Raw genomic sequence first — 24,372 nt, forward strand, 5'->3', positions numbered from 1 at the left:
CACTGCAGGCTGGAGGCCAGGGCCCGGTGCTCAGCGCCAGAAACCTGAGCCAAACGTTGGAACTAATTCCCAGGGCACTGAATTGGTCTCAATTAAATTTTTAGATGAAAAGATTTTTTGTTTATCCCAAAGAACCACTTCAATTTATAAACTCGTAGGAAAACGGAGTGTTTTGCCATTATACTTGGAATACTTTCTAGAAGCCAAACCTTTAAAAGACGATGACGAAGATGATGATGTTGATGACAACTTTAGATTATTTAAGAAGTCATAAACATCTTTTCTGAAAGCAACCTCTTTTATTAGATATGCTGACTGGAGAAATCTTATTTTTCCATGTCTTCGAATATGCTGTGTAAGTTGTAAATCTTCAGATGCAAAGTGGTGTTGGGGTGGACATGGTAGACGTAGTGGTTGAGGTGATGGTGATGATTGAACCAAACTCTGGGCCCGAACAGATTTGAATTCAGAACCCAGCTCCACTACTTACTAGCAGCTGATCTTGGGTAGCGTACTGAAGTGTAAGCATGGAGACGTGGAGACTGGGTTGTATATTGGAGTTTTCAACCTGCCTGTGGTGAAATCACCTAGATGCTTTTAAAAGGTATCCCTGCCTGGGCACCCCCACCCAGACCGATTAAATTAGACTCTCTGCTGGGACCCAGCATGAATATTTCTGGAATGCTCCCTGGTGATTCAAATGTTACAGACCAATGGCATAGTGACCAAAACCTTGGTTCTGGAATCAAATTGCTTGGGGTCACCCTAAAGATATGCCGCATCATGGCATTTGGCCTTAGACAATATACTTAACCTGTCTGAGCCTCATTGTTCTCAACTGTATAATGTGCTCATAGGAGTTTAATGTAGGGGTGCCTGGCTGGCTCCGTCGGAAGANNNNGCAACGTGAGCTCAAGCCCCACGTTGGGTGTAGAGATTACTAAAAAAAATTTAATTAATTTTAAAAAAGAGTTTAATGTAGGGTGGTTAGAGGATTAAGTTAAGTAAGTCATGTAAAATATAGCCCGGTGCTTATGATGTAGTGAGTGTTCAATTATAGCTGCTATTTTTCTTTTTATTCTCCATGATTCCTTTAATTCACCTTGGGTTTAAGGCCCAATTTGATCCTGTTCACAGTCCTACAGAGGAGACTAAAAAATCAGAAGTAGCTTACTAATGATAAATAAGTGGAAAATTCTACAAGGATAAATATCTATATGTAATCTTGTTAGATTTTGAGTGAGAGGATAAAGTTCAGGGTCTTCCCTGACTCGAGCCCCAATGCGACCAACTATTTCTCATTTCTCCACCTCACAGAATCTTGTACAGAAACAAAAAAACCCTGGATATACGTAAACACAGAGGCACTCAAGGGAGATACGTTTTGGAAGGCAGGCAATGGAGGCTGGAGACACCCAACTAGGAACGTATCTCTGAGCTCAACAGTGTGTCTTAGTAGCTATCAGATTTCAATACCAGAGAATCATCTGGATGCTTGTGAAAAACAAAGATTGCTGGGCTGCTCCCCCAAAAATTCTGGGAGCAAGTCTGGAATGGGACCTAAGAATCTGCATTGCTAACAAGTTCCCAGGTGACAGTGGTGTTGCTGGTCTGGGGACCACACTTTGAGAATCCCTGGTGGCTGGATGTGGAGCTCTTGGCAGCCTCGGTGTTGTTCTTAGACCCCGTTGGCTGTTTAGGTTCCTTTCCCATCTGCACCCATACAGAGTTGGTGGGCACCCCTCAAATCTCTCTCCTGATGACCCACATACTACCATAAAACAGTGCTGGTTTCCTGGTCAGTAGTCTTCTTTCAGCCTGGAGTTTTGAACTGTACTTTCCTCTGCCCCCTTGGAGATTGCTTGTTGTGCAGTCTTAAGCTCCAACAGGAGAGTTCCATGGTTCTTTTCAGAGAATTGTTGGGTGTTTGTCTTTGCCCGATGACCAGCCACACAGCTCATTCCCAATTCCCCCAGGGCTCTTGCATATCAAGACAGAGCACAGACCCAGACGCACAGAGTGAGTGTCCTTCCACCAGAGGTCTCTTACTCCTACCTAGCGCAGGTCAAACTCAGGAATCTGGGATTTTGTGGTACGGTATCGACTTCTTTTATTGAAAGAACATCAGGGCATATAGACAAATGTAAATCCCCAACGTATGCATACAGAGCAAACTCTGCAGCCATCCTGGGTCACACACATATGTTACCAGAAACTTGGGATGATAAAGGATGTAACTTGATATGCTCACACGGAATCTTGCCTCCAGACCATCTTATGCTTCCAATTTCACAATTTCTTTAATATCACTTTTACCATAGTTACCCAGACTCAAAACTTGGGCATAAAGATCTCTAATGTTTGTCAAGTGCTTAACCCTCAACCATATGAATGGATATGATCTACTTTATGTCTGAGGAAACTAAAGTTTAGCAAGGTTAAGACATAACTAGAATATAAGCTCCAGGATCTCTGTCAATTTTATTCTCTGATATAGCCCAAGTGCCTAGAACGATGCCTGGCTCATACTGGTGTTCAGTAGTTATTGAACGAACAGAGGGATCTGGGATTTATGAAACCAGATCTGGCTTAACCACTACACTGCACTTGCTCTTGCTTTAACTTTGACTTTCCTTTTGTCGCCCCATGAACTTATCCCCCAAATCATTTATGAGTCCTAGCAAGTCCATATCATGGTGTTTCTTGCATTTTCCTCCCCTTTTCCATTTCTGCTGCCACCAATCTAGTTAAATGAGTGCTATTTATTTCCTGAACTATTGCTCTTCTGTCCCCATGGCAGTCTTTGCAGGGACCTGAGCTGCCTACACAGCTTTTACCAGATAGCTTCCCCCCCCCATTTTTTTGAGAGAGAAAGCAGGGGGTGGGAGGGGCAGAAGAAGAGAGAGAATCTTAAGCAGGTGCCAGTGCAGAGCCCAACGTGGGGCTCGATCTCACGACCCTGAGATCACGATCTGAGCCAAAATCAAGAGTCAGACGCTTCATGGACTGAGCCACCCAGGTGTCCCAATAGCTTTTTTCTTAAAGCACATTCCATTCACATTGTAATTCTGCTTAAAGACAAGGGAGACCGTGTGCTATGATGGAAAACTAAGGAACTCAGAAAACCAGGGTTCTGGTCTCAGTTCTGTGACTTTGACCAAGTTACGTATCCATGCGAGGCTTCACTTTCACCATTAGTAGCATTAGCAAGTTAGACTGGGGGACCTCTTCGCACTCGGACATTGTCTGGTGGTTGGATGCAGGGGCTGTTACGCCCGGTCAGCGGAATCCTCCCTGGCATCAGGTAGGAGGGGCAGTTGTGCCCACCAGGGGTTTAGAATAAGATGACTACATACATTTTTATCAAACAAAGCAGAGCAGTGGAAGTGCCATAAAGAGGTACAATGAGGAGGGGGAGATCACATGTGGTTACTAATGGGGGGCACGGACGGGCACAGACCCTGCTCTTCCTCTGATGTCAGCCTGTCCCTGGTGTACAGGTCGTCTCCTCTCCGGTGAGAGGAGAAGCTGCTGCAGAAATCCATCATGCACACTAACTCTCTAATTCAGAAGTTGTTGGCTCAAGACACACAAATTGGTCTAATGCTTAGGAAACTGCTTACAGGCGCAAAGAGAGAGTGAGAGTTGTTGTCATGTTTCTGATAAATGCCCCAGGTCTTCCTCTGCCACTTATTAGTCAGGTGCCCTTGAGCTGGTCCCTTATCCTCTCCGAGCCTTGGTCTCACCTCAGTTCGTCTTCTAGAGGTTGGGGATAATAGTATGCCCCTTGCAGGACTGTGCTGAGGGAATGAATTACATGTCGTATGGAAAGCCCCTCGTGTAATGTCTGCAGCACAGCAGGCGTTCAGGAAATCTTATGTTCCTTCTTACTGCCTGACTCCCTGAGCAGGTCAATGTTTAGCTACACCTTTTAAAAACCCCTTTTGGGGAGGGACGCCTGGGTGGCTCAGTTGGTTGGGCGTCTGCCTTCCACTCAGGTCACGATCCCAGAGTCCTGGGATCGAGTCCCTCCTTGGGCTTCCTGCTCAGTGGGGGGTCTGCTTCTCCCCCTGCCCCTTTCCCCCCTGCCTGTGCTCTCTCTCTTTAAAAATAGAAAAGAAAAAGAAAAAAACAAAAACACTTGTGTAGAGAGGCGGGAAGGGAGAGAGAGAGAGAGGGAACTCATAATATTTTATATACTCCGCCCTTACACATAGATTTTGGACAGGATGTGCCATATTTACTTAAGCGTCCTCACCTAGCTAGTAAAAGGACAAATCAGAAGCTGTCCCTAGTTTATCTGTGGATAAAGGACTCAGAAATAGGGAGGTCCAGCAAGCAGCATTATTGCTTCCTCCAGATGAAGTGGTAGAGACGTAGAAAAACAACTGCGCCCTGGCCAGGGTGGCCTAACCTTGCACCTTTCACTTTCCTTCTGTACTTATCAGCTCATTAAGGAGTGGTTGTCGCTGTATCTAGGGTTGACAGTCATCATAACAACCAAGAAAAAGTTATGTGGCAAAAAAATTACATTTCGTTAAACTTGGGAATGAGGAAATATACGTGTAGGGTAGAATTTTTTTTTCAGTTTATTTTTTTAGTAATCTCTGCACCCAACGTGGGGCTCAAAGTCATGACCCTGAGAACAAGAGGTGCACCCTCCTCCAACTGAGCCAGCCAGGTGCCCTGAGGATTATTATCTTTTTAGAAATTACGGAACATCATTCATTCAGCCTTCACATATTTATTGATGGCTGCTATTGTGACAAGCACAGTTCTAGGCACTGGGGATACAACAGTGACTAAAACAAAACTCCCTGCATTCTTGGAGTTCAAGTTCTGGTGGGAGATGTAGAGAACAAATATAAATTAGTTACATAGTATTATTAGGACGTAGTTAGTGCTAAGGGGAAAAACAAGGCAGGAAAGGGACCATAGAATATCAGTGGGGATGAGCTACTGAAATGTGAGATCGTAGTCCAAGGAAAGTCGCATACAAGGTGTTTTGGAAGTAAAGACCGGATGGAAGTGACACGTCAGCCATGAGGATGTCTAAGGGACAACTCTCAAGGCAGGGGAAGAGTAACTGCAGAGATCCTGAGATGGGAGGGTGCCTCATGTGTCCACATCTGAGGAACAGCCAGGGGGCCTGCGGGGGAGCTGAGGGGGTAGGCGAAGCAGTTGGAGACGAGGTCATGGAGAGAATAGGCTGGTTGTGTTGGGGCTTATAGGACATGGTAAGGATTTTGGCTTTCAGTCAGGGTAAGAAAAGAAGCCACCCAGGAGTTTGGGCAGAGGGATGATAAAGTATTTTATAACCCGTATTTATTGAGCGCTTTCTCTGTCAGATTCTATTTTAAGTGCTTTATTTGTAATCTTTACAATAACCTTGTGAGGTAGGACCCACTATATTCCCCATTTACCGTTGAGGAAACAGAGGCCCAAAGAGGTTAAGTACCTTGCCTGAGGTCACACAGCTAGTAGGCACTTGGCCAAAATCTAGACCCAGGTCACTCTTAAGCACCTCATTGCCCTGACGCCACAGGTGTTTAAGAGACTGAGACCAAGTTCCTTTTTTTTTTTCCTCCTCGATATCTGTATTTCCAGAGCACACTTAGAACGAAATTACTTCATAGTCATTCATAAATACAGAACTTCTGCACTTAAACTGATAAATATTCCCAGTATTCTGCTTTGTGATTTCAAGTTTTTTTAAAAAAGCCTTTAGATTAGCATATTAACAAGCATGTTGACATGTTGCTCTTTAATTACGCAGACAGCTATTTCTTTTTTGCTCCTAATATAGAGGTTGATTGGGAAAATTTTTATTTTATTGCTTACAACCTTACCCTAGTGCTACCTAAATCACTACTATATGATTTCGCGTCTATAATTTATCATTTCCCTCTGCTATGAGATGAAATGCCCTTTAAAGCATTCCGCAGCAAGGTGAACACAAGTCAAGCTTGCAAAGTTCGAGAAAAAAGAATTGGAAAGAGTCATTAAAGAATAATGAAAGTTGATTTATATAGCATACAATATCAGGCTGCCCAGTTTAACAAGTATAATCATTCCAAGTCATTTTCAGAAAGCATCCAAATTTCAGCACCTCATTTTCATCATCTTTTAAGGGATAACAATAACAATACCTTATTTTTGTAAAGACTCTAAAAGCAAAATCTTTAATTTATCCTCTGGATTTCACTAAAGCTAAGGCTGAAACAACAGACAATTTTAAATATAGATTCCTTTTACCGCTGTGTGGCTTTAACATTCTACTCCTGTAGCCAAGAGTCCTTGGCTTCTGGGGCCAACTGCCTTTTGCATGCTGATTTTCCAGAGAGTCCTTAGGAGTTATTACTTTTGAGGACTATCTGCCATGACTTCAGTCCCTATAGGCAGCGGGGGTAGCGGAGTTTGGGAATGAAAACACGGGGAAAATCTCCCCCAGTAGAATCACCAACTCAATCTCATTTTGCGTTGCAGCCAGACCGCTTACGGTCCCTCCAGCTGCCTGCAAACGTATATGCCTGCCAGGTGCCCGTCGTTGAAGGACTGCAACCCGGACCTAAAGAACGAGAATAAAGTTTTCTATCCTAGTGTTTTTCAGTAAAATAGGTGACGTGTGCGGACGTGTGTGTATGCGTGAACACAAGCGCGCCAACCACGGGCACGTACACGCACGTTCACGTATTCGCGGCGTTCAGAATAAGGGAGATGGTCCCAAAGGGTTTCTTTCTATTCTTCATAAACTCTACTTAATTTTTCCTTCCAACCCCTCAGGACCAAAAGGACTAAAAGTCCTGGCCTGAAGACCTCAGAAACCATATTACTGAGTTATGTGAAACAGGAATCGGGGACATTTTTGGTACTGATTTTTACGTGGAAGTTATTTTCATACGGAAACAGCTAAAGCCAATCTAACAACGGTCTTTGAGAAGAAATGGTTAAAAGGGCATGTTTTGCGGCCAGGAAAACCACAGCAAAGTATTCCAATTAGGAATAAATTAAAGAGTGCTCTACTTTTCTGGAAGGGTCAGGAAGTCAAACTCTTGGCCGTGAGCTGCCTCTCACCCCCACCCTCGCTGACCCCGAGAACAAGTCACTCCCGTCTCTGTGAGCGCGACAGTTGCTGCCAAGTCTTGCCGCTCCTCTGCGGAGAAGAGCCAGGGATTTTCACCCGAGGCTGCCAGCCAGCATCAAGGTCAGAAGGAGGTAGCCGAGGTGCCAGGGGGCTTTCCGTAGCGCCCCAATGCCAGCTTTCCGTCTACAAAGGAAAAGTCACTCAACTCGAGAAAGCCCAATTTGACATATTTAAAGGTCTCCTAAAGAAGTTTCGTAAGCTGTTTTTTTCCTAGAAGCGTAAGCTCTTTTCCCAGATTGTGTTTTCTATTTTCCTTAAATTCAGCTGTTTTTTAAAAAAGATTTAATTTATTTATTTGACAGAGAGAGAGGGAGGGAGAAAGAAGAAGACAGAGAGAGAGAGAGAACAAGCAGAGGGAGCAGCAGGCAGAGGGAGAGGGAGAAGCAGGCTCCCCGCTGAGCGGAGCTCCATCCCAGGACCCTGGGATCCTGACCTGAGCTGAAAGCAGAGGAGTGACCCACAGAGCCACCCAGGCGCCCCTCAGCAGGGCTTTTAACCCATGACACTCATTGGTAGATAAAACAATTCTGCTGTCTTCATAATCAATTTAAAGCTTAGGGCTGCGACATCCTGGTACTCGATGTTGTGATTCGCTGCCTTACACTAACACCTGGTGACCATTTGTTCCTAACGTTCTTGGGGTAACCTGTGCAGCTCATGTGAGTGGTTAGTGGGGGCCCAGGCTGCGAGCCTAGCGCCCCAGACAGCTGAATTCGATCAAGATGTCGTGCACTCTTGACCTCTTCATCATAGAGGATTTTGCTCTTTGGACGGCATCCTACCTGTCCTTCAAGGTTTAGCTCGGTTCCTGCCTCCAGCCCAAAGCCTTGCCTGACAACTGAAGTCCTCACTGAGATCTTCCTCCGGGACCACCCGAAGCCCTATCACGTGTGCAGCTGCTGTGGCATTTGGATATGTCATCATACACCATCCTGGATTCCCTGACGTTTTCCAAGTCGAGGGCCACGTGCTCTCTTCAGCTCCCTGCACAGTGCCTAGCGTAGCGGTGAGCCCATGGGAACGCTTTGTGGTAGAAGCGAGTTGAACCGACACTGCCTTTTTCATCATTTCTTCTATTATCCTATCGAAAGCCGGAGTTTTATTTTTCCATTCACTGTAGGTCCCTCAGTGACTCAGAAGCATCCAGAGTGAGCTGCAAATTGGCTCACTCCTGGAATAGGCTCCTCACTTGTCTTTTTTGGCTTGGACATCACCAGTCTCCACCAACCATGGAAAATGGGAGACAAATTACATCCCTGATGATTGCAGTCATTAGGGAATTACCAATGAGGATAAAGGGGGAAAAATAAGTAATGGAGCAGAGCAGGAAAATAAATATAGGAAAGGATGAGAGGAAGAGAGATGGGCAAGAGGCAAATAAACAAACAAAATGACCCACCCATCCTACTCTCTGATGTAAATATATTTCCCTTTCTAAGGACACAATATACAGACTCCTTGCATGTGCGTTTAATAGATGATGACGTGCCCGTCTTAATAATGTCAGCTTTTCAGGGAATTATACGCGGAGAGAAGTGCCTTTCCAGGGTGAATTAGGAATAAGCTGGAGAGGCAGTGACTTTGGGGGAAAGTAAACGCCAACAGCCTAGCAACACTGGCGCATTGTGTGCGGCGGTAAGAAACGACAGCTCAGAACGAGGCCGGCTTCTCTCTCACGTGATCAGCTTGCTATGCCCTCAACGAGTCCAGGAGATTTCACGTTTTATAGGCTGAGCTTCCCACTGGCAGCAGCTGAAGCCGTTCATTATGCACATCGGTCACGTGATCCACTTCATCAACCGAATGGAACTGGGAGAATAAGTCACCCTAACAAGATCCTTCAGTACACTCTTAAAAACTACTTACAGATGTACTCTTCCTCCGAAGGGATACAATGAGTTTCCTTGTGCTGGGCCACATGCTACAGGAAATGCATTATCCCCGTCCAAATTCAGACAGACCAGGAGGAAGCACGTGAAAAGAAAGCAGCTCACAAAAGCGCACACAGCTTTTGCAAAAGTCCTGAGAGGGGCTCATACACCAATTTATGATAACGGCAGATAAAATCCCAGGGCTCTGAAGCTCGGTTCATTACCAATGCTAATGTCCACGCGGGGAAAGGAAACCACATCAGTATTCAGCATCGACACAAACACTGCTGATGCTTTTTATTTATGGTTGTCACCGAGGCCCCTCAGCAGTGTGCCAGATCTCCATTCGTGTTGTAACTTTAGCTACTTTATGGCCTTCCGTGACTAGCGGTGTTATGTACCCGTAGGCGATGTGTGCTTTCACACTGTGGCTGGTGAGATAAGCAGCCACACTTCGGATCTCGATTCAGGGCAATTTCGTTCACATTCAGAGCAGGTAGAATGAACATTTTTGTCAGGGAGTCCAGGATCAGATTCACCTGTCATTGTTAAATCTTCCGATTTCAGTTGGTGCGATCGATTTATCGTTCATTCAGTCAGATGACAAATACTCATTGAATACCTACCATGGGCCAGGCACTGTTCCAGGTGCTGGAGATACAACAGTGAACAGAGTCCTACCGTCATAAAAAAAAAAAAAAAAAAAGTACATTCTAGAGGGGGAGAGGAGGAGGCAGCAAACTAATAAATATGTAACATGTCAGAGAGTGTGTCTGTCAGGACAGGCTGGTTATTTTGTGGCAATAACCCATCTCAGTGGCTTAAAAGGACAAGTTTACTTCTCACTTACACCGCATGTTCCTTGCATGTCACCTGGGGGCTCTGTGCGCCTTTACTCCGGCACCCAGGCTGCCTGGAGATCCATCACCTGGAGTGCGGCCAGTCTCGTGGGAGAGGGAGAAGATGGTGGTGAATTGCACCTGGATCTTCAAGCTTATGCCTGAAAGTGACATGTGGCACTCTACTCACATGTCACTGGACAAAGCAAGTCACATGGCTGCATCCAACTACAAAAGTTTAGGAAGTGCAACCGTACCACGTGTTTGGGAAAATCAGACACGCTTTGTGGGCAGAACTGTCCCAGATGATAACAGTTGCTATGAAGAAAAAAATGCAAGGTAGAGGAGATGGTGTATGGGTAGGTGGTTTCTCCTTGATGTGGAGGGTCAGGAAAGGTCTGTCTGATAAGCTGACATTTGAGGAGAGATCCTAAGAGAGGGCTATTTGGATGGGGGTGGAGACTACTTCCTGCGGAGGATACAGCAAGGGCAAAGTGTGCCTGGCATGTGTGAGGAACTGCAGATTGAGGTGGCTAGTGTGGAGTGAGCAAGGGGAAAGCTGAAGGAAATGAGGTCAGAGAGGTCAGAGAGTTGTGGGACACTAGGTAGCATCTCATGACAAGGGCAATGGCCATTGCAATTTTTTGCGTAAAGACATGGTCTGAGTTAGGTTTTAAAAGGGTCCCTGTGGCTGTTGTGTGGGCCAAGCAGGGAGCAGTTAAGAGGCTTTTTCAATAATCCAAGTGAGGTAAGGGGTGGATGGGTCATGGTCAGATTCTGGGTATAGTTTGAAGGTAGAAGCAACAGAATTTGCCAGTGTATTGCTTAACAGAGAAAAAGAAGATTCCAGGATGACTTCAAAGTTTTGTTTCTTCTAGTAATCCCTGGATATACATGAGGATTACCTTGTCTCCACATTTGGCAATATCACTCGTGCGTAACCTCCTCCAGAAATGAGTTGAGAGCTGGACAGCCAAGTGGAGATATGGCTGCCGGGCAGTCAGCTTGAGTTGTGCACCAGCTACGGGACTTACCTCCCCACATTGGCCTAATGTGTGCTGTCCCTTAAGGTTTATGATCCAAGTTCACTTGTAAAACCAGAGAATGAACTTCATAATTACAAGCAAAAAAGAAGCTTATGACTGAGTCATCCCCACCTTATCCCCCCGCTCCATTCCTCTGCGAACCTTAGAGACCACTACCAAGAAACCCACCTATTACAACGCGAGGTCCGTCCTCAGTGGACACTAGTATGGTGATAGGTCACCTCCAATCTGAGAAATCATTTGAATAGAAATCTTAACAACGTTGTGATGTTCTTCTGAATAGTGTGTCCCCTTTCTGCTCACCCTGACTTCCTGTAACATGGCTGTCCACATCACTACCACCCAGTAAATGGCACGAGAACTCCCTACCACACCCAGGCCTTCTCTGAGGTCTTCTCCAGCAGAAGAGAGCATAGGTTGATTGCAGAGTTTGCCAACTACCATACAGGAATGAATAAAAGTCAAAGCTATTTTTGAAAACTATATTTTTGGAGTATTTGTACTCAAGAGCATTTATTCATTCAACCAACCTTCGCGAACTCCTATGCATGTACCACTGCTTCGAAGATTCTAGACACTGAAGACACAGCCATGAATAGACTATATAAGGAATTCATATTGTTGAAAACTGGGAAAGTGTAGAAAAGTATTTTTAAAAGATAGAATTTCCACTAAGACATAACTGTTATTAGTAGTTTGGTGCCCAGAATATTTTTTTGGTCTTTTTCTAAGCATACATAGCCTTCCTTTCTGCTTTTCTAAATAAAATTTACAACTTTGGACTTCTATAATACATTAAAAATTGTTTTTCTTATAAAAATAAATCATAGCAGATATATAGTATTTGTTGAATGAATTGTTTATGGAGACAATAAATTACATAGAAGCAAAAAATTGAAAATGAAAGTCACCTATAATGCCACTACTAAAAGGTAAATATTACCATTAGTAGTTTGGGTTATTCAATATGGTTTTGAATAATCAGCACATTTTTACAACATTGCTGCACGACAAATGATTTACTTTTTAAATGAAAACTTTCTCTTTTTTTTTCTAATTACAAAAGCAACATGCCATTGTAGATATTTTGGAAAATACTGAAAACAACAAAAGGAAAAACTAAAAGTCATTCATAGTCCCACTGCCCAGTGGCAGTTCTGTTTTGAACATTCTCCAATTGTCAGAAAGCAAGAATTCCTGTTGCCTTCTGAGGTCCATATAGCTGGACTAAGAATCAAATTGACATAAGGCAGATTAACAGGAGAAAATCAAATTTAATAGCATACATACAGGGAATTCACACAGACATGGGAATTCCAAAGACAGGCAAAATGAGGTCTATATGTCATTCTGAACTAAGAAGGGGGTAGGGAATGTGGGACTGCAGAGGAAAGGAAAGTACTTCACAGGGTGATAAGAAGAGCAGATGATTGGTAATTAGATTATTTGCCCTGCCGTATAGATGGGTCACCCAGATAAAACTGATCTCTGCTAATAACCCTTACTCTGGGAAGGACCCCCAGTTTAGATTCTTCTATGTAGTTAGGGAAGGGACAAAGATTTCTCTTGAGCCTGTAGGGTCTTGACTGCCTTCAGCTCAGAATAATCTTCATGCCAAAGTGGCCCATCTTGGGGTGGCGTGCCTTCAATCTTTTTGGAAATTTTTTCCAGTCTTTTCTCTGAGTAGTACAATAGGTTAGTTAAGAACCTGGGCAAGTTACTTAACCTCTCCAAGCCTCAGATTCCTCATCTATAAAACAAAACTAGTAACACCCACTTCATAATATTGGTGTGAAATTTAAATGAGATAAAACATACAAACTACTTTGCCCAGTAACTGACACATAATAAATGCTCAATATGAGATCTCTTGCTATTTTGTAAGATATTTCTACACAGCTGGTCATACTTCATATGTACATTTTTATCTTTTTTTTTAACTTAACATTGTATCATTAAATTTTGAATTTTGAGACAATTTCAAATTTTTGGAAAAGGTGTAAGGTACAAAGAACTTTCTCCCCTAAACCATTTGAAAGGATGTTGCCAATCTGATTCCATCACCCCTGAATATCATAGTGCACATTTCCTCAAACAGAAACATTCCCTTCTAGAATTCCAGTCCAACAGCAAAATTGGGAAATTAACACTGACATATTGGAATCTAATATTCAGACGCCAGTCAAGTTTCTCCATGGCCTGATAATGTACTTTGTAGCAAAAGGATCCTGTTTCAGAACCACGTAATGCAATTATTTCTCGTATCTCCTTACTTTCTTTCAATCTAGAATATTTCCTCCTTCTTTCCTTGACTTCTATGTCCTTGACACTTTCAAAGAACATAGACCAGTTATTTTGTAGAATGTCCCTCCACTTGTGTTTGATGTTTTCTCATGATTATGTTCTATGTCTTTGTCAAGAACACCCCAGAAGGGATGCTGTTTTCTTGTTGTATGTCATTAGCTAGCATACCCGCTTTGGCTGTAACAACCATGCTGGACCACCTTCCTACACAGATAGTGCCCTCACCCCTCCTGGGCTCGGAAATCCTATAGTGAGTTACCTCTCTGCAGGGATGCCCTCTTCACCCTGCCTGGACTCAAACACCCCACACACGAGGCTATCCCTTTGTACGAACAATCCCCTGGCCCCATGCGGGCTCTGAAGCCCCATGCTGGGCTGCCCCCCAATTCCCAATCCTGAACCCACCTGGGATCCAGCAACCTGCACTGAGCCATCCACTCAGCCTGCTTTGGTTGTGACACGGAGCCAAGCCAACCCTCTGCAGGAATGCCCCTCTTGTCTTGCTTGGGCCCTGCGCCCTGCACCAGGCCTCCCTCTCATGCAGATGCCCTCCTCACCCCAATTTTCTGGTGCTCTAATTCTTTAGTGGTTTGTATTATCTCTCTATCAGTTTTTCCTCGAACTATAGAAGTCTCTGTATATATTATTGATGGTCTATCAAATACTGTTTTCGTTCCAACAACAATCTAAAAACACTGATATAATAAAATATAAGCTTATTTGGTTCAACTGGGATGCTTACTTTATAGCCACATGCTCTGAGTGCTGGTGCTCTTTGTTTAAAATTGGGTTGGCTGGCACCACATGATCATTAGTGTGGCAATAGGCAACTTGTATTGTGTTGGTCATCTTCAGAGTGGCATTCCTGGCATCAAAATAACAAAAACCATCTTGCTATTTGATGAAAATCATAGTGAATTATCTTACCAATGAGAAAGCTAAAGTTGTTCTTTTTCACTGATAAGATGCAATTCAGTGTAGTCTCTTAATGTATTTAATAAGTTAATTTGATTTCCCATCATAAAAATAGCCATGCCACTTTAATTGTCACAGGCTAATGAGAAAAGAGCTGGGCCGACTTAACACACAGATGATGCGTTCACTCAAAGGGAAGGCCAAAGGAAGCGTGGCACCAGCATAAATGAAGTTTTACAGTAGTTCAAAGAGAGAAAAATGGAGAGAAAATTGAGTCATTACAGGTCTCATGGTAGCATAGGCTGAATTCAAAAGAAGCGAGGCAAAGCAGTCACTTAATTCAGATTATAAGCAGATGTGTTGGTTTGATTCTGTGTTTGTTTGACATACCAGCTTGCCAATATTCTCCATGAAGAAATTTTTGTGAGGAACTTTTTAAAAAAATGATTTATCGATATTATATTTTGGAGCGAACCACTTTTAAATCAGTTGGACCAATTAAAATAATCAACTGATAGTTTCAAATGAGTAACCTGATGGGAGGAAAAATTATAATAATGATAATGATTGTCCATCACTATCAACACCAAATATTTAAGTCCACCGTTGAAAGATAAAATGCAAAAAAGCATCTTTGTTTGCTCTTATAGTGACATGTATAAATTAAACCCAACATTAGCTATTTAGTTTCAGCAAAATGTTACCACTTTTACAGTAAATCGTTGTTTTTTATTTGAATTTATCTGGTGAGGTCATTTTTACTTAATTTGTAAATTTAATTTGTTTTTATAGTGTATTTTTTAAAGATTTTATTTATTCGAGAGAGCACGTGTGTGCGAGAGAGAGAGAGAGAGGGAAAGAGAGAAGAGAGCATGTGTGAGAGAGAGCACAAGCAGGGGGAGCAGCAGAGGGAGAGGGAGAAAGCAGGCCCCCCACTGAGCAGGGAGCTCCATGAGGGGCCCAGTCCGGGGACCCCAGGATCATGACCTGATCCAAGGCAGACGCTTCACTGACTTGAGCCCCCCAGGCGCCACCTTATAGTTTTTTTTTAATTGCAAAAACTACATACCATAGAATTCACCATCTTAACCAATTTTAAGCATACAGTTTGGCAGGGTTAAATATTCTCACATCGTCGTGCAGCACATCTCTAGAACTTTCTCATCTTTGTTCTTTAGTGAGCTACGAGTATGACGCATTTACACCTAACCATATATTGGTACCTATTTAAGGAATGATAATAATGAAAATTACTTAATCCAACATGGGGGAAGTTTCAAAAGAACATTTTCCTTTGGGAAAAAAGTTTGAGAAACACTAATCAATACGGCAACTATGTTTCAATTTAAATGTTTGCTGAACCAACCCTCCCCCCTTTTCCTTGGCGGCTGGATAGCTTGGAGCGGGCTGTTTTGGAGGTGACAATGATACCTCATTTCTTGAAAAAGCAGAGCCAGGGGAGAGCATAGCAGTTTTCCCAACCTGAATTCAAAATTTCCTTTTTAATAATAGGTATAATATGAACACAATACTGCCTTTCAAATTACTTTTCAAAATGGTTTCAAATCCATTATCCTATTTTTGAGGCCCCACTATGAATCTCTAAAGTTAGTTTCCTTTAAAGTCAAACATCATTGCCAAGTTTGATATGTTCTCCCTTTAATCATCCTAGCCAGTGCTGCTGGGAGTCTCGCTCCTTAGCAACCTGAGAGAGGGAAGAAGGCTGTGTCCAGGGGCTCTGATTGTTCTGTGAATCTGCTGTGCTCCCGGCCTCAGCAAGAAAACAAACGAATGCTGACGATCTCCTCTGGAAAACTAGATGGAAGTGTTTTTAGCTTAGAAGCTCATATGCAGACTCTTCTAAGGCTTCATTTTTAAAATGAAGGATTTTTTTTGTGTTAGGATTTGCTATTTTACTTTTTGGAAATAAAATATTCCAAGTGCCCATAAATAATCGTTGGTTATGAGGGAGGAAGCAAGAAGGAAAGGGCAAGAAAGGAACGTTTACTGAGAACCTACGACCCGCCAGGCACCATTCTAGAAGATTTATATCATCCGTCTTACCTTATCCTGACAGTCTTCCCGGGAGTCGGGTCTGTCGTCTTCATTTTAGAGCTGAAACTCTGAGAGAAATAACTTGCCTAAGGTCACACAACTTGTAAGTAAGTGAACTGGGACCCACACTCGGGTTTGTCTGATTACAAAGCCACTCCATCTGCGCAAGCGAGAAGCTTGTTAAAAACTTGTTAAACTTGTTAAGACAGACTCAGTGTGGTCAGTGCTCTCTGCCACATATTTTGCTTGGGGCAGTTGGACAATGCCAATATTCATTCATGGAGAGAGTTTCCTTGCCTGTTCCAGCAAATCATCATTTTCTGCTTTCCCATTTAGTTATTCGTAGATTTGGCTGACGGGCTCAACTTCCAACATTCCGCACTCCCTACTCAGTAGAGCTCAGAAACCGTTTGCTCTCTCCCAGCAGATTCCAGCACCGGCCAGGTCCCTGCCTTTCTAGATCACTGGAGAGTGCAGTGTGAAAAGCACATCATTACCTGAGCCACCCAGGGCCTCCCACGTCCTAGATTTTAAATAATTTGAAGACAAGAGCCATGTATCACTCATCTTTGTGCCAAACATAGTACCTTGCACACAGTAGGCGTTTAATAACCAATTGTAGATTGGTTGCTGATCTCTAGCTGCTCCCACTGTATGACCTCTCTGGAATTAGCTTTTGAATACCTGTCTCATTAGACACAGTAGCGTGATGGAACCAGAACCTTCCTACTTACCCTGGGACTTCTGCTCCCTGTGCCTTTTCGACACAGAACTGTACGCTGATATCCAAAGACCTCATTTAGAGTCCTGAGTTTTAAAAACCTGGATGTGGAAAGGCCCTGTCCACCTGGTGTGGACCGCCCCCCTTCAGTCACCTCCCAGCCTGGTCTAGCGCCTGAACTTTGGGATACTCTTTTGCCTGGGAGGGTGAGTGCATGAGACTTTCTCCACCACTGACGCCAGAGCTGAAATTATTTCTTCGGACATTCATTTATTAGGGTCAAAGGTCAGGTGATGGGTGAAGGCGCCACCAGGGAGGGCATCGACTGGGGGGCCGGGGCTTGACAATGGAGCAGGAGCCCTGGTGCTGGGCATCCTGGGGGAGGAAAGCAGGGGCACCGACAGGAGTGGGGAGGGCGTTTGGTGCCGCTGGACGGTTTTGCAGGGAGGCGCCTGCACAAATTCTCCCCCGTTCAGCTGTTCTGCCATAACCTAGAATTGTCTTGTGTTCTTGGAGTCTGTCGTGAATGAGCACCCTGTTTTGAAAATCAATGCGAAGCTAGGATGGGAGACGTTTTCTTTCAGCCATAAAGTGAGAACAATGAAAATAGGACTATCCTAGTTGATCACAATTTTTTTGGCGTTGTAACCACAAAAAAGGGAAACTTCTCTTTTTAACTTGGGAGGAGTTTCTAAAATCTTCACGTTTTGTGCACATTTTGAACCCGAGACTCTACCACCGTGGAACCCATCTGAGAGGGATTTAAAGCTCAGGGAAACGGCCGCTCTCTGCAAGTTTCTGAGTCACCGAACTTTGTAGATAACAGATGGGAAGATAGAATCACTTAATCCCTGAACTCAAGGAACCCTTGGCCCGAAGCCCAGATATCACAGGATGCTGAAAATTGGTCGGGTCCCAGTCTCAACCTAAACGCTTTTCTCCTCTCCCCGGAAGAATGCCGCTTTTGACCACCGTCAGCCCGGAGCCTGGCCTCCCGTTCCACCTCGATGCGCGCAGGGACAAGCGGCCTTCTGCGGAGGGCGTCGCCCGCAAGGTGGCAAAGGCCAGGCCGGTACCTGCGGCCCAGCTGCTGCTGAGTGACGAGGCCGGCAGCCAAGCCCCGCGCCAGCTTTTTCTAAAGCAGCCCTTTAGATAACACTGATTACGTTTCCCTCACTAGAGCCTTGGGCTGATTGAGCCCCAGCCAACTTCTCCGGGTAACAAAGAGGAGGGGAAAGTAATCCAAACACGGGTTTTATTATAAAAACCAGGGAGTGAGAGAAGTATGTTTATTCTGTAAGATAACACACCTGCTCGGGCCCGCGAGGCTCATTTCCATCAGTTGCCATGGCAAACTCGTTACACTTCAAGGCCATGTGGCTTTGTTTCCTTTGGAGATCTGGTCCTTGTCCTACCTTTCCTAACAACTCCGACACAATGACATGGAAGCCTGCGACAGCATAATTGATTTCTCCTTCCCTCCATCCGCGGTTTACATTTGTTGGGCGCAGGACTGAGGCTCCCTCTCCTTTGAACTCCTAGCTAACCATGAAGGCATGCTTCAGAGAGCCGTCCTCATTAACATTCCAGGTCCCTTCCCCGTCAGCGATACACAAGCCCTGCATCAATGCCTCCTTCCTTCCAGTTTTACAAACGAGGGGCTCGGTTCCGTGTCTTGCTGCGGACCCAGGTGCCCAGGCGCTCCGTGCGGGGCGAAGCAGCACGCGGGAGAGACTAAAAATAGAACAGCAGTTTGGACGCATACCAGGGCAGCTACTCCATCGCAACTTGCTTTGCACACTAAGCCTAATGGGATCCATCAGGCATGAGTTCTCTCGCGCGCCCTCCCCCCTTCCCCAGCTGCCGCCTACCATGAGCGCCTTCCTGGTGAAGGGAGCAGAGGGAGGTCAGGCAAGGGACAAGAAGCGTGTGCCCTCGTGGTTTTAGTTATAAGTGTTGGGAGATCTGGGGGCTGCAGCGATTCTTTCCATACGAGTGTTTCTAGAAAAGAGCAGGCAGGCCCGGCACGTGGTCACCTTTGCCCAGGTACACTTTGGTCCAAGACTCTGTCCTGGTTTTAGCAGAGGCTCAAATATCGCTTCCTAAACACCCTGGTAAGTGTGATCTGGACCCACGCTCATATGGTCCTTGAGAAGTGAAACGGGGAGCTCAACTACACTGTGTCCCTCCCACAGGTCCCACCTGTTTGGCTTGAGGCGGAGGACTTGGGAGCAAATGCAGAGTCACAGATGGAGAGGCCGTGGCGCACGTGGGCGAGTTGGCAGCACGAGCGTGCCCAGGGTCCGTGAAAGCTTCCCAGCTCCCACCAAGTATCCTGGGATCCTATCTGAAAGCTTTTCCTAATAGAAAATGGAACAAATCAGTATGGAGTTAGGAACATGCTATCCTGCTGGGCACAAGGCCTCCCCAGATGCCAGCTCTTTTGGTCGGGCGAGGCTTTTTGGTGTCGTCCATGTGCCTCCTGATAAAAGGGCCCTTTCCTGCAGCCTCCCCCGACTCAAGGGAGAGTGATCAGGACCCATACCTTTCTCATTTCTTCACCTGAAAAGTAATGCAGATTTTCCAAACAGCTGTGCCTTATTCCAACAAGTGCTACTCTCGTCGAATCAGAAGCATGGGGAGTGGGGAAGATGAATATTACAGAATTTAAAAATAAAAGCATTTTTCATTGTTTTCACTCCGGAGATTGGCTAGATAAAACTAAAACCTAATTGATCTAATGACAGATTTTATCTGTAAGCTTCAGGAAGGTGCCAAGATCTTTTAAATTGTGCTTTGGTTTTATATTAGTATGAAATAAATAAATATGCCAAACTACTTCAAGAGAAGTCACACTCCATCTAATCACAGCAATAATTAATTCCCCGAAGAATCTCCCCCAGAACAAGTTGCAACATGATCATTTAATCCTCCAGCCACCAGAGGACAGAGGTGCGTCTTCCCTCAGGCCTCCTACGTTCATGAGGCTCAGTTTACCTCCGGGAGATACTGGGTCATTTGTTGAACAAATCTACCATCGAAAGCCAGAAAGCTTTCTAGGTTTGCCAAGTAAATGTCAGCAGACTAGACACCAGGATCTCTGGGTTCTAGTCCTAGGGTGAACTTAAACAAGCCATGGTTTCTGCATGGTGCGTGATTTCTAGGGGCCTTGTCAGATTGAAAATTCCAAATGGTTCCGGAAATAAATGATTTAAGAGTTAAATTTATTTCGGTGCTTTCTTTCTTCCTTTCTGGTTTTTGTTTTTGTTTATTTGGTTGGTGGGCTCATATAGAGCTATTTAGCTTGAAAAGTAGCACATAATTCTTCAGGATGAGAGGCATTTCTTCTTTGCAGTATTTTCCCACAGTCTAACCTTCCTTCTCTTTTCACTCGCCACGAGGAGGTGGGGCTCACTGATTCTTCTTGGTTCATTAGGAAGAAACAGAAAGATCCTGTGTTTTGAGAAACTCTTTCTGGATCATTTCCCAATGATCACAGGACTTTGCAATCCCTTTGGCAAAGGTGATGGTGACAATGGGGTGTTTGGCAAACTGGTGGAGGTGGTTAATGAAGTGGCTGAGGTTAAGAGAAATGCTCTTGGCAAAACGTCACGAAACACGGCCTGGAATGCTCAACACGGAGGGCTTCCCTCCCTTGCTGACTGAGAAAAACTCAATCTTTAAATAGGTGATTTATTTAATAGGAAAAACAGAGTATCAACAACAGTCATTCTTCTGAGCCCTGAACGGAGAAAGAGCTAGTCTAATACTTAGGTTGTAGCCATGCACTGAGATGTGTCTGGGTGATATAGAGGTTAAGTTAAACTAATGAGGCATACGTACGTTCAGTCCCTGAAATTAAAAATTACATTTCAAAGTTTAAGTTAGTCACTAAATATTAGATAAGAATCTAACCTTGTGTTCTGCACACCACACCCCTAAAATCAGTTTCGGTCTGAATAAAGCCTTGTGGCCAAGGGGTTATTTTTTACTGCGTCAGCCCTACCCCACATCCACCCCCAAAATATCTGCAGATGAAGGCACGAGGACGGGGATAACATCTAAATAAACCAAGTGCTAATCTTCGTGTCAGTGCTCTAAAATAGCTGTTAAAATTCCTTTGATGTCCGTGGTCATCAGACTTCATAGAAACTTCAAGGGTCAAACTTTCATCATCTGGCCAGGTGTTTTGTGTGAGTGTGAATACTTTTTGTTTTGTCTTTTTTGCTTCCAGCACTCCCAGCTGTAACACTTTAATGACTTTGTGGGACACCAGGGACCTGCCCTCGTCATTCACCTGGGGTGGGAACAGTGGCTGAGAGCTCAGGACACGTCTCTGAAGGGAGGAGGGGTAATAGCATCACATTATTAAACCCTTGCAAACTAGAAACATTTCAGAGAAATAATCGCTGACGTCATTTTATTTACAATTGTGTGAATCCTTAATGATGGTGTCACCTCCAAAAAAGATAACAAAAAGAGAGGAAGAAGACTTGAAGTTTGTGTTTGGGGGGTTTCTTAGGCATTTTAAGTTAGTTAAACAAGATAGTCCCACCAGGTCTCAGACGCTGCAGCACTGAAGATGGTGGTTAGTCTTCCTTCAGGTAATGATTGCTTCAGGCAGATTAGCTTTTTTCCCTTTACCTGTTTTGTTTTTTTTTTTTAACAAAGACATTCACCTTACCACTCAGTAGACATCTAGGTAACCACAGAAGTGAACCTGTGTTCTTTGCAATTCATTAGCAAACCCTCTTGTTCATAGCTGGTGACATCCCTCCGGTGACGTACAGGAGTCGGACAGTCGAGCCTTGTTGCGGAGATTAGACAGGGAGCAGGAAAGCAGTAGCTCCCCCCGCCCCTGCCTCAGAATCTTCACATTAGCTGACCACGCAGGCCATCACTAACGGCACCCCGCCTTGCTCTGTAGCTCATGGGGATTATATAAATACTCATCATGTACAGGTATGTTTGTGTTTTCTTGAGATCAGATGAGCAAGATATACGTTTCTAAAATTACTAATGTGAGGGTGTTGAAGAGATTTAAAAAAGAAAATGTCCCTGTTACGAAAATGTAATTTTATCTTCTGGACAGCATAATTATGAAAACTCAGTCATTCCTCAAGAGTATTTAGAACTTAGGTCCCAGACCTTAACCCACTTAGGGCCCCAGAGATACTTTTGTCCGCGTCATTTTAGAAGCGAGTCCTCGGGGTTTCAGGCAAGTGAAAGGACCTGCTTAAGGTCACGCAGCTGACTAGAGCACAAACCACCGCTCCAGCCCTTCTACCACCGCTGTCGCGGCCTCCCGCACACGGATGTTCGTACGTGCAGAGCCAGGCCCTACTTAGAACCTATTTGGAATCATGGTTGTGTTGTACAGAGTGGTTTTGTTAAAAAGTTCTACTGCAAGAATAAAGCTCTGAAGATTATGTTAAAAGGGACTGTTTAACTATCCGGCTCTAATCCTTTCATACAGCCCAGTCTGTTACATTTATCTAATATTACATCTAAGCAGCTTTCCTGAAGCAACTGCCCCTATCATTAGGAATTAACACGCATCTATCTCCTTAGAGATAAGTAAAATACAATCTTACAAAAGAGTAAACATTTTATTTGTACACCATTCGGAATGGTCTGAGGACACACGAGCATCTGGCTAACTCATAAAAGTAGCTGGAAGCAACGGGAGGGTGTTTGTGGTGGCTACTGCAACGTCACCGATATTATCTACTTGCTAGGCAGGGAGAGGCCCCGAATGGACACGTCAGACTGTCATGAGCAACATCCTGGGGGCGTCAGAATTAGGGAATACAGAGCAGCCACAGCCGCTTTTTCGAAAGGCAGGGTCTGTGGAGGTGTCCGCAGGAAGAACGGTCTGCAGGACAGGTCCTCTGGGGTGGGGAGGAACCCTCTGAGAGGGACTGCGAACAGACAGCCTCTGCCGGAAGAGTCTTGTCGGACAGTACCCCCCCCCCGCACATGTGCGCGCACACGTGGCATGACCCCAGGGGTCTGGGGATGGAGGGTGTCACAGGGGCACCACCTGAAGCGTGGGCAGGGGCCCCCGGGGAGGGGCTATGTACTCTTCCTCCCTGAGCAGCCGCAGCAGGATGTTTTTCTTATTCTTGGGCCAGCTGTAGACGTGAGTGTTCTGAAGCCAGGTGGGCACGTGCTCCTATGGGAGAGAGAAGCGGAGCAGTGGAGGCCTTTAGAGAGAAACCTGGATCCCAGACCCCAGGCTCAGTTCCCAAACCTTCGTGGGCGTGCCCTACTGAAGTCTCCCGGGAGTTGCGCTGTTTGGCTTTCGGAAGGGGTTAGCATGCGAATCGCTCCCGGCTGCGGTGTAAGCTGTAGAGCTCATTATGGAAACCACATGTGCGCAGCGTCTTCTGTCAGCCTCCCAGGCTACCTGCCCTTTGCATTTCAACGTGCTTTTCACCACCCTCACATAAAAGGGGTGGGACGGAGGTCACGCAGAGTGATGTGAATTCCTTTGTGGCTTCAGAAGGAGTATGCGAGGCTGTGGGCTTAATCTAATTCATTATCCTTTCATTCCAGCCACACAGATCTGGCCTGCAGTGGAAGGAGCCCACCAGATCTGTGATCAGGCAAAAAGCAGAAACTGTAAGCCAGGAATCATGAGGGTACAGTTTCGGACTGCCCTCACGGAGCGGACATTCTGTTGGGGAGACGGACAATGTATAGTAAAATATATGGTGTGTTCGATGCTGATACATAATGTGGAGAAAAATAAGAGAAAGGGGAGAGGGCGTGCTGGGCTGAAGGCTTGCAGCTTTGAGTGGAGTATATTTAGGAAAGGTCTCACTAAGAAAATAAGCAAAGACCTAAAAGAGTAGAGGGGGCCAACTTTGTGGATGTCTGGGTCCACGCAGTGCAAAGGCCCTGTGGTGGGGGCGTGCCTGGCCTGTTCAAGGAGCAACAGGCTGGTTGGCCAGAGAAGAGTGAGTGAGATAGTAGGAGAAGAGGTCTGGAAGTACAGGGGCCTGAGTCAGACAGGGCCTTGTAGGCTTTTCTCTGAGTGGACGGGATCCCTTTGGAGACTGCAGAATAAGCTTAGAAGCAGCACCTGCTACATGTCAGGCATCATGGTGGGTGTGGATGACACCCAAATGAAAAAGACACAGTTACTGCCTTGAGGAGTTCACAGCCTAATGATGGAATGTAAATGAAAATGTAAAGAAACTATTTTCTAGGCAATGGTGTACCAAAGGGGCAGGAGGTGGAAGCAGTCTACCTTGAGCACAGGCAAAAGAGGGTTGTCTGAAGAAGTTTTAGAAACATTAATAAAATCAACTAAAAGTAGGTTTCCTTTTCCATCACCATGTTTCCGCCAGCCCTTCCACCCCCAACCATGTCCCATTGACTCAGGGCACTATAGCTAAGAGCAGAAGGTGTGAAGGCCCAGAAACATGAAAGAACATGGCAGGTGTGAGGGCGTGCTGAGATAGTCCAGTAT

General features: G+C 44.9%; 2 protein-coding genes across 6 annotated transcripts in view; one reads left to right on the top strand and one right to left on the bottom strand.

Annotated features, from left to right (window-relative positions):
- Positions 1-24,372, top strand: part of LOC103676991 — an 88,234-nt gene that overhangs the window by 49,284 nt on the left and 14,578 nt on the right. The window contains exon 2 of one of the 3 annotated variants that reach the window (XM_040627648.1): positions 19,091-20,090. The exons of the other annotated variants lie outside the window; for them this stretch is intronic. Coding sequence (XP_040483582.1) covers positions 19,091-19,259 — 169 coding nt within the window. The 3' untranslated portion in view covers positions 19,260-20,090. Of the gene's footprint in view, positions 1-19,090; positions 20,091-24,372 lie in introns of those variants that run through there. 3 annotated transcript variants of the gene reach the window in all.
- The window catches only part of TRAF3IP2 (TRAF3 interacting protein 2), a 39,484-nt gene continuing 37,597 nt past the window's right edge, over positions 22,486-24,372 (bottom strand). For all 3 annotated transcript variants that reach the window (XM_008706214.2, XM_040627643.1, XM_040627644.1), the window contains one exon: positions 22,486-23,070. In XM_008706214.2, coding sequence (XP_008704436.1) covers positions 22,924-23,070 — 147 coding nt within the window. In that variant the 3' untranslated portion in view covers positions 22,486-22,923. The remainder of the gene's footprint in view (positions 23,071-24,372) is intronic.

Source organism: Ursus maritimus, unplaced genomic scaffold, assembly GCF_017311325.1.
Source record: "Ursus maritimus isolate PB19 unplaced genomic scaffold, ASM1731132v1 scaffold_13, whole genome shotgun sequence".
NCBI lineage: Eukaryota > Metazoa > Chordata > Mammalia > Carnivora > Ursidae > Ursus > Ursus maritimus.